At 39.3% G+C, this 10,720-nt stretch overlaps 1 protein-coding gene across 1 annotated transcript; it reads right to left on the minus strand.

Annotated features, from left to right (window-relative positions):
* Positions 1-221: 221 nt before the first annotated feature.
* On the minus strand, positions 222-10,236 carry angptl5 (angiopoietin-like 5). The gene is made up of 8 exons (XM_054756149.1): positions 9,883-10,236; positions 7,961-8,111; positions 7,750-7,853; positions 7,588-7,681; positions 5,010-5,113; positions 4,824-4,944; positions 1,178-1,363; positions 222-1,104 (listed from the first exon to the last, which is right to left on the minus strand). The coding sequence occupies exons 1-8, from the start codon at positions 9,940-9,942 to the stop codon at positions 785-787; spliced, it is 1,140 nt and encodes a 379-aa protein (XP_054612124.1). The 5' UTR covers positions 9,943-10,236; the 3' UTR covers positions 222-784.
* Between the last annotated feature and the right edge of the window lie 484 nt (positions 10,237-10,720).

A 10,720-nucleotide genomic window follows, 5' to 3' on the forward strand; every position in this document is an offset into this window, starting at 1 on the left:
GTCTCGGGTTCTTGTTCATGAGTGAGGGAAGATTGGAGCGTGAGGTCGATTGGTGTATCAGTGCAGCATCTGCAGTAATGCGGTCGCAGTACCGGAACGTCTTGGTGAAGCCAGAGCTGAGACGGAAGGCAAAGCTGTCCATTTACCGGTCGATCTATGTTCTTTGGGCCGTGACCGAAAGAGCAACATTGCAGATATACTGTAAGCGGTTGAAATTAGTTTCCTACGTAGGGTGGCTGGACTCACCCTAAGAGGTGAGGGTGAGGAGCTCAGTCATCCGGGAGGCGTTCAGAGTAGAGCCGCTGCTCCTTCACATTGGATCAAGTTGAGGTGGCTCGGGCATCTATCCCGGATTCCTCCCAGACGCCTCCCTGGTGAGGTGCTCCAGGCATGCCCATGGAGAGGGCCCCGGGGCAGCCCTAGGACACGCTGGGGAGATTATGTCTCACAGCTGACCTGGGAACGCCTTGGTGTCCTCCCAGTGGTACTGGAAGAGGTGGCCAGGGACCGGGAAGTCTGGGCTTCCCTACTGAGGCTGCTTCCCCGGCGACCTGGACCCGGATAAGTGGAAGAAAATGGATGGATGGATGGATGGATGGATGGATGTTATATTTTTGGACACCCCTGCCTTAGCTTGTCCATCAATATTGATTCTTCCTCTAATCTAGACATTTTTTCTATTCCCAGCTCACAAAGCAAGGTCCATAAAGGCACTCTTGGAGGAGTTTGGTGTGGAAGAAGTCACTTTTTCTGTTTTATTACTAAAAATGTAAATTTGTTTTTATTAGTTATTAGTTGGCATCTTCCTGATCTTCATGGTGACAGACTTAATGTCTCGAACCACTCCGTTGTGTCTCCAGGTGTCCCACAGAATTCCCGTCCGAGGCCCCCGGTCCTGCTGGAGGTCCCTTGGAGAGACATTGAGGTTGGCCAGGCCACACCGGTTGAACCACCACCCTGTATGGTCATGCCGGGCACTGCAACTCTCCACCGTGAGCCCCCCCATGGAACAGGAGGGGTTGCAGCCGTCGTTGTCCACATCTGAGGCGCTGAACGGGGCCGTGTCCTGGTTCTGGTCCTGGTCGTAGCCACGGAAGGCATCGCCTGCAAACAAAAGCATGCAGATGGAAGAGAGAGCTCATTTTTAGCTGAGCTGTCTTCAGGGAGCGTCTCTTACCTGCACTGCCCACATATCTTCCCAGGTGGATGCTGAAGAACTGAGTTTCGTTGTCCAGGTGGAAGTCGTCGTAGGACGCGTACGAGGTGACATCATCTTGTGACACAAGAGCGATGTGGAGCTGGAACCGTGTCTCCTTCTGGTTCACGATGTTGAAAACCTTCTTCAGGCCCAACCAGTGCTCACCTGGACACACACGCAGTCCTCTTATTGGACCCGTCCTCGATTGTCTTGTCCTGTCATTCCCTGTCTGGTTTTGTATTGTCCTTTCTTGTACACCATGGGTGTCCAACGTGTAGCCCGGGGGCCATTTGTGCACCGTAGTTGCTTTTTTATTAGCCTGATTTTATTCTTTTTTTAAACAAATAAAAATGTAAAAAATTTTACAAGAATAAAATCAATATTTTACGAGAAAAAAGTTGTAATTTAACAAGAAAATGTCAGGATTTTATGAGAACAGTGTCGTAATATTATGAGGAAAAATAATGTCATTTTAGTAGCATAAAGTTGAAATATTAAAGAAAGATGGTGTTTTTAAAGTTGTAATATTATGAAAAACAAACAAAACAACAAATAAAGTTATCATTTTTGGAAAATTAGGTTGCAGAAAGAGTTATGTTACAGAATAAATTAAAAATATTATGGCAATAACGGCATAATTACGAGCAGAAGCAAGAAAGGTGAAAAAGCTGCGAATTTTTTAAAATGCCGTAATTTTACGAGAATAAAATCAAAATACAAAGAGAAAAAAGTTGTATTCTAACAAGAAGAAAAGTCACAATTTTACAAGAATAAACTCTTAATATTACAAGGAAAATATAATTTTAGTAGCATAGTGTTGAAATATTAAAGAAAACCTGTGGGATTTTTTTAAAGAAAGAAACAAACAAAAGAAAGTTATCTTTTCTCTAATTGGTTGTGGGAAAAGTTATAATATTATGGGAATAAAGTCAAAACATTAAGGGATTAAAATCATAATTACAAACAAAATTACAAGAAGAAAGTTGAAATAGTTGGAAAATAAAAAACAATACAGCAGGAAAAATGAAAAAAAAAAACAGGTGTAATTTTACAAGAATAAAATAAAAATGTTAAGACAAAAAAGTTAGCTTCTTTTGTAATATTATGAGAAACAAACAAAATAAAGACGTCTTTTTTTTTTAACTGGTTGTGGGAAAAGTTATAAAATTATGGTAATGAAGTAAAAACTTAAAGCGATTAAAGTCCTAATTACGAAAAGTAAATTGTTGGAAAATGAAAAAAAAAAACATCTCAAATTTTACAAGAATAAAATCAAAATATGAAGAGAAAGAAGTTGTATTCTAACAAGAAAAAAGTGTGCAATTTTACCAGAAAAAGCTCCTAATATTATGAGGAAAAATAATATCATTTTAGTAGCATTGGGTTGAAAATATTAAACAAAAAACGTGTCATTGCTTTTAAAGTTGTAATATGATGAGAAACAAACTAAACAAAATAAAGCTTGAGGAAAAAGTTGTAATATTATGGAAATACTGTCATAATATTAGAAGAAGAAAATTTAGGAAGATTATTTAAGAAGAAAGCTGAAATACTTGGAAAATTAACAAAAAAAAACAACACAGTTGATAATAACAGTCTTTTTCACCTACAGTACAGTATATGACACAACTTTTTTCGTGAAATATATACAGACCCTTTCCAAAAAATTAGAATGTCATGGAAAAGTTGTTTAATTTCCATAATTCCATTCAAAAAGTTAAACTTTCATAGATTATAGATTCAGGGCCCACAATTGAAACGATTTCAAGTATTTATTTGTTTATTTTTACATAATTTGGGATTCCAGCTCATTAAACCCACAAAAACAGGAATTCAAAAAATTAGAATACTGTGAAGAAATCAGCCCAAATTTTGCAGGGCATGAATGTTTTAAACTGAGTGTCACACACTAATCATCTATTAAAGTCAAATCACCTGCACAGGCTTCCCCAGGTGTCATTAAATTGCTTTAGTTTGGTTCAATTGTCTCAGTTGGGTTCAGTATGGGGAAGACTGCAGACATGACAACTGGCCAGAAGACCATCATTGATACCCTCCATAGGATGGGTAAGCCACAAAAGTTCATAGCTAAGGAGGCTGGTTGTTCACAGAGTGCTGTGTCCAAGCATGTCAATGGAAAGTCTAGAGGAAGGGCAAAATGTGGCAGGAGAAGATGCACCAGCAAAAGAGATGACCGTGGGCTTCAGCGGATTATCAAACAGGGAAGATTCAAGAATCTGGCAGAGATCCAGAAAGAGTGGAATGAGGCGGGAGTCACAGCTTCAAAAACCACCATATTCAGACGCATCCGGGAGATGGGCTACAACTGTCGGGTTCCTTGGGTCAAGCCACTTGTGAACCTGAGCCAACGTAGGAAGCGTCTCCACTGGGCCAAGGAGAAGAAGGACTGGACTGTTGGCCAGTGATCCAAGGTCCTCTTTTCCGATGAAAGTAAAGTGTGCCTTTCATTTGGGAATCAAGGTCCAAGGGTTTGGAGGAAGACGGGTGAGGAACAGAACCCAAGCTGCCTGAGGTCCAGTGTGAAATATCCACAGTTTGTCATGATTTGGGGTGCAATGTCCTGTGCAGGTGTTGGTAAACTCTGCTTTCTTAAATCCAAGGTCACCGCAACAGTCTACCAGAATGTTTTAGAGGACTTCATGATTCCTTCTGCTGAGGATCTGTATGGAGATGCAGATTTCATCTTCCAGCAGGACCTGGCCCCTGCCCATACCGCCAGAAGCACCAAAACCTGGTTTGATGCCCATGCCATCACAGTGCTTGACTGGCCAGCCAACTCACCGGACCTAAACCCCATTGAGAATCTATGGGGTATTCTCAAGAGGAAAATGAGGGGCACCAGACCCAACAACAAAGAAGAGCTGACAGCAAGCATCAAGGAAATCTGGGCTTCCATAACTCCCATGCAATGCCACAGGCTGATTGCTTCAATGCCACGTGGCATCGAGGCAGTGATTAAGGCAAAGGGCTTCCCAACCAAGTATTGAAGATTGACATGTCGTTTTGAAAGTACCATATTTTGATTGATTTGATGTGATCCTAATTTCTTTCTTTTTTTTCCTGCAAAAACTGAGAAGTAAATGGTGATTTCTTCACAGTATTCTATTTTTTTGAATTCCTGTTTTCGTGGGTTTTATGAGCTGGAAGCCCAAATTACGTAAAAATAAACAAATAAACACTTGAAATCGTTTAAATTGTGGGCCCTGAATCTATAATCTATGAAAGTTTAACTTTTTGAATGGAATTATGGAAATTAAATAACTTTTCCATGACATTCTAATTTTTTGGAAAGGGTCTGTATAACTTGTCAGCATATCTACTGTACATGTGTTCCTTTAAAAAATATCAAAGTGGCAAAGTTGCATTCTTTCATTTTTCACTCTGTGGCCCTCGCTGGGAAAACCTTTGGACACTCCTGATGTACATCTGCTGTCCTATCTAGTCTTGTCCAGCACTGTCTTCTCAAATCCCTTCCTGTCCTACCTGGGATTTTTCTGCTCTTCCTTGTTTCGTCTCGTCTTAGCTTGTATTGTGTTGTGTAGTACTGTGTTGTCTTGTTCTGTCCTGGTTTTCTTTCTGCACAAAGACGAACAAAAAACACCACCTGCAAGGTGTCCAAAGCCGCCAACATGGTCTGCCCAGGGTCGTTTAAAGTCCATCAAGCCTTCAGTCCTGCGCTGCATCACCGTCCATCCCCCGTCCATGTAGTCCATCTCACAGAAGACCTTTTGGCAGGGCAAGTGAGCGGGTGACTGATGGCGGCTTTCCTTAGAACTTGGACCATCCTTACCTCGAAGGACGAGTCAGAGTCGTCCGGGTGGATGATGTAAATCCCGCTGGGAATCTTGGGGACGACGGACATCAGACTCTCCATGATGTCGCTGCAGTCTCGTCCTCAACAAATCACATTATACATTTGCATTTTTAATTCAGTCATGATGGTTGCTTTAAATCAGGGGTGTCCAAACTGTTTTCCAGCAAGGGCCACAAGGGATGCAATTGGCCACTTTGATATTTTCTAAAGCCAAACTTGTAGCTATTCTAAGAAGTTATATATCTCAGCATCTCAGCTTTGTCATATAGGTGAAAAAGCCTATGATTAATATCAACTTCGCTCTTTGCTCTTTTCCCCCCCATTTGTAAAAATGTTTTAAAATACTTCAACTTTTTTCTTAAATCATTTTTTTTTATTGTCTTCTCATAATATTATGACTTTAGTCTCAGAATAGTTTGACTTTATTCCCATAATATTCTAACTTTTTCCACAACCTGATTTTCCAAAAATTACAATTAGTTTTTTGTAATTTACGTCTTTTTTTTTAAATAACGTATTTTTTCTTTAATATTTCAACTACCTGTATATGGTACCTAAATGATGTTATTTTTCCTCATAATATTATGAGTTTATTCTCATAAAATGTAAACTATTTCTCGTTAGAATACGACCGTTTTCTCTTAATATTTTGAATTTGTTCCTGTAAAATTACAGCTGTATTTTCTATTTTTGCTGTTGTTGTTTTTTTTTATTATTTTCCACCTATTTCAACTTTGTTTCTTTTTTGTTATAATGTTATGACTTTATTTCCAAAATATTTTGACTTTATCCCCATAATATCCTAACTTTTCCCTAACCCAATCTTCCAGAAATCTTACAAATTAATTTAATTTTCTTTGTTTCTCATAACGTTATCACCTTTAATAAAAACAACATATTTTTTCTTTAATATTTAATCTATATGCTACTAAAATTATGTTATTTTTCCTCATAGTACTATGAGTTTATTGTCATAAAATAGATTTTTTTTTAATTGTTATTATTATAATTATAATTATATATTTATTGTTTTTATGTTATTCAGGTAAAATTACAGCTGTTTTTTCCCAACTCGTTCAACTTTCTTCTTGTAAGCTTTCTTTGCATAGTTATGACTTTATTCCTGCAATATTTTGACTTTATTCTCATAACATTATCATTTTTTCCGCAACCTAATATTATGAATTTTTTTTTAAGTCATAGTTATTTTTTCAAATTTGCCAGAATATTTTTTACTTTATTCCCATAATATTGGAACTTCCCGCAATCAAGTTTTCCAACAATTGCTAATTTATTTTATTTTGTTTTTTTGCCCAAAATATTGCAAATTTCAAGAAAACATATTTTTCAATATTTCAACTCCGTGCTGCTAAGATGATGTTATTTTTCCTCGTAATATTAAGAGTTTAGTATTGGAAAATGGTAACTTTTTGTCTTTTTTTTTTTTACTTTATTCTAGTAAAATTACAGCCATTCTTTTCCATTTCTGCTGTTTTTTCTAACTAGTTCAGCTTTCTACATTATTTACATTCTTCTCATTATTTATTTTTGTAACAATATAACTTTTTCCGTTTGTTTGCCATAATGTTACAAAATGACGTCTTTATTCCTAATATTTCAACTTTATGCTATTAAGATGACGTTATTTTTTTCTCATAATATGACTACTTTATTCTGGTAAAATGTTGACTTTTTCTCTGCTTGGCAGCTTTTTTCTTCTACTATTGTCTGAGCTCTGGTGCTGCTCTGCTGCCCTCTAACTGTCATTTGTTGCAGCACACCTGCCGACTCGTGGGAGGAGCTCATGCACACGTGATAGTAATTATCCCTTGGACTATTTAGACCCTGCCTTGCTACCTACCTGTTGCCAGATTGTCTTCCCATGCAGTGATTCCTGGTCTCTTTGCCTCGTTATTCCTTTGTTCCCTAGCTTTCTGGTCCACCCTTCCCTGTATTAGTAAGTACCAGTCTTTCCCTGCTTGCTGTGTTAACTTGCAGCAGTGTTTTTTTTGTTGTACTTTGTCATTTCTGGTTGGTTTTCAGCAGCTATTTCTGTTTCTGTCATTTTTGGCTCCTACAAATTTTTCAGCAGTGTTTTTTTGTTAGCCTTGTGTTTTTGCCCCTGCTATTTTCGTGTACGAAGCGTCCTTATTTATTAACTTTTGTTGGGGTTTTTTTGTTTTGTTTTTTTCCCGCAGCTAGGCCTGGAGTTTATGTTGTACTTTTTAGCTGTTGCCATTTTTGTTCTTGTTTTGTTCTTGTTATATTTTTGTTACACGGACACTTGTCTCTTTGCATCTTGGGATCCTAATTATCGGCTATATATTTTGACTTTATTCTTGTAAAATGACTGCTAATTTTTTTTTTTTTTTTTTTTTTTTTTTTTTTTTTTACAGTTTTTGTTTGTTTTTAAATTATGTTTAGAATGTGCTGTGGGGCATAAAAAAACAGCCATATTTTGGACTCCCCTGTTTTAAATTGGTGTATCTCTTTGCCTGAGGTATGGCGCCGCCCTGCAGGTCAGAGTGGTCACCGCATGCTGAATTTGTGTTACCGTGTGACAGAGGGGGTTTGACGGCGTACATCTCAGCGTTGCTCCTCTGTACCTCCATGCTGAGCGCTTGCACTTTATTCATGACCTCTGCGACCTTCAGAGATATCATCATTGTTTGTGGGGGAGGAGAGAGGACACTTTCCCATCCTGTCCTCGTCTTACCTGACTGGTGAGGACGTCCAGAGCTCGCTGCTGTTCCTCCATCACATCACGCATCAACTTTGTGGTGCTGCGGCCAAACGCCAGCAACGACTGCTGCAACTGTCCTGCACGCACGCACACACACACACACACACACACAGACCTGTGCTGTCGGTAATGATGCTAACAAATGTGCAAAAGAGAAGCAACTTTGTTTTTTGTCTCTTTTTACCACAGATGGAATGTTTCTCATCTCGCAGCAGCCTGACGGTGACGTCACAGGGGATGGAGCACGTGTCACAACCGCTGACCCCTCCCTCCTCCCCTTGCCGGGTGATGACAGGCGCATCCGCCACTGATTGTTTGAGGCTCTCTGTCGTGTTCTGGAAAAGACAACTCTGGTAGGCGACCGAGCAGGAAAACCACTCTTTGCTGTTTATTTAATTTAGCTTTACTTTTTTTCTTTTTTTTTTTTTTTTAAATCTATGAATTCGTAGCATCAGCTGGAACACCAGGGGTACTCGTACCGCACTTTGAGCACTGGTGGTCGGTGTGATTCATCATACAGCTGATGTATAGTCACTTGTTGCTAGGCGGAATTCAACCCCGGTTTGAACTCAAGATGCTTCCTTAGCAACTGCCAAGCATAACGTTAAAAAGGACAGGGAGAGTTGGCAGGATCAGAGCTTTTTTTTTTTTTTTTTTCCCAAATTACTGCGGGGAAAAAAAAAAGCGCCATTATAGAGCTAATGAGACAAATGGACAATGGAACCTCGGTTTTTGTCATTACTTCATTCTAAATGGTTAGCTGAAAACGGAAATGTACAAAAACCGAGGGAATAAGAAATAACCCCGTTAACAAAAATACATTTCATAGAGAATAATGATCTTTTTACATGCAAACAATGGACAGAACTTCTCCTTGATGTGGACTTCCTAGTGAAATTGAATTCAGTGGCGTTTCTCACCTTCTTCAATCATATTGCTTACTTTTTGGCCCCATGGCAGGTTACTTAGCAGTTGCACGCACGGTGGGTCAGCAAAGTGTTGTGCACTTTGCTTATATGGAGGATCAAATGGGACAGAATGAGGCAATGAATATGTCTTGAAATAACTTCTTAAACGTGTCAATCACTTAATAAAACTGGAAGTAAATACATGAACGTGTTATTAAATGAATTCAGGGAATAAATAAACACAATATTAAAAAATTACCTAAATGTGTCTAAGTAATTAAAATATCAGTTCATTTAAATGTAAAAAGTGTATATATATTTTTTCAATATTTAATTATTTCACTATTTATTGTTGTTGTTGATCCTCCATAGAACAGGACAAACACACTATTGTTATTTTTTGCTATTTTGGGTGGGGGGGGAGTTGTAACTTTATGTACAATTTTGTACCGAAACCCGAGGCAACCAATGTTTTTTTTTTTTTTAATACGAAAACCGAGGTGTTACTGCACAGTACACATTCATTTAGCATCAATTGAAGACAAATAACAGCCTCTTTTTTTTGCACCATCTTCTGGATTTGCACTTAAAGCTGTTGACGTTATTCTTCCTATTGCAGAATAAGTAGGAATATACTGTATCCATCCATCCATTTTCTGTACCGCTTCTCGTCAATAGGGTCGCAGGGGCATGCTGCAGCCTATCCCAGCTGACTTCGGGCGACAGGCGGGGTACACCCTGGACTGGTCGCCAGCCAATGGCAGGGCACATATAGACAAACAATCATTCACACTCACATTCATACCTACGGACAATTTAGAGTCGCCAATTAACCTCACCTGCATGTTTTTGGAAAGCGGTAGGAAGCCGGAGTACCCGGAGAAAACCCACGCATGCACGGGGAGAACATGCAAACTCCACACAGAAATGCCCAAGAGAGAATCGAACCCAGGTCTTCCCGATCTCCAGGCTGTTACTGTGTTGGCCAACATGCTAACCACTCGACCACCGTGCGGCCCGAATATACTGTATTGTGTCAAATATTCTAAACTGCCAGCGCTATGATAGCTATGTTAACTTCTGACAGTGTCAATCAAAAGTGAGCATTATCACCTTTGCATGTGCAGGTGTACCTAATGAAGCGGTCATTGTGTCAGCATTCCTCCTAAGAATTTTTTTTTTAAAGCAAGCTACGTACAGTGGAGGATGGCAGATGAGGTAAAAGCAGCAGCAGGAGGAGGACAGTCGTCGTCCACATGATGTCCCGCTTGGATTATTCCCAATTTCCACGATTATTCGTCTTTTCCACGTCCACCTTACCTTCTCATGTCAAGATTTCTCCTCTTATGTCACACCTCCTCTTCCTCTTTCGCCCCCAACCCTCCTTTTTTTCCTCCTTGTAAATTCCCATGACGACGTTCCCTGGAAAGAGCAGCAAGTCTTCCAGTGCAGCACAATTTTAAGAAGTGAATGTGCTGATGTGGGACGCGATTGCCTTTCACGCTCATGGAAAACAGATGTGGAAGGGAAACATGGCGGCTTGTTTGAACACAGTAGCAGTCCCCCCTCCTCGTCCTCCGCACGGAAGCTCTAATTCAAGGGTGTCCAGAGTGCGGCCCGCGGGCCATCTGTGGCCGGTGCCTGCTTCTTTTTTTTTTTTATTGGCTCGCAGCACATTCTAAAAATATACTTTAAAAAGCGGAGAAAAAAAACAGCGAAAATGGAAAAATATGTCATTTTACAGAAATAAAGTTAAAACGAAAAAAAAGTTTTAATTTTATGAGAATAACATAATATTGTGTGGAAGAATAATGTCATTTTAGTAGTATAAAGTTCAAATATTAAAGAATGTTTTTTTTTTTTTCCTATAAGTGCATACGCGAGGGGAGGGGCCATCTAAACTGAGAGGCTAAAGCTGTTTTAAAATGCCCAGACGTTCAAGGCTGATGAATCCGAGCGTGTGAAGGACTTGTTCTGGAGACAAGAGGACTCAAGTTTCAGAATGATAATCATAGCAGGTCTGTGTGACGTATGCG

Source organism: Dunckerocampus dactyliophorus, chromosome 16, assembly GCF_027744805.1.
Source record: "Dunckerocampus dactyliophorus isolate RoL2022-P2 chromosome 16, RoL_Ddac_1.1, whole genome shotgun sequence".
NCBI classification, from domain to species: Eukaryota; Metazoa; Chordata; class Actinopteri; order Syngnathiformes; family Syngnathidae; genus Dunckerocampus; species Dunckerocampus dactyliophorus.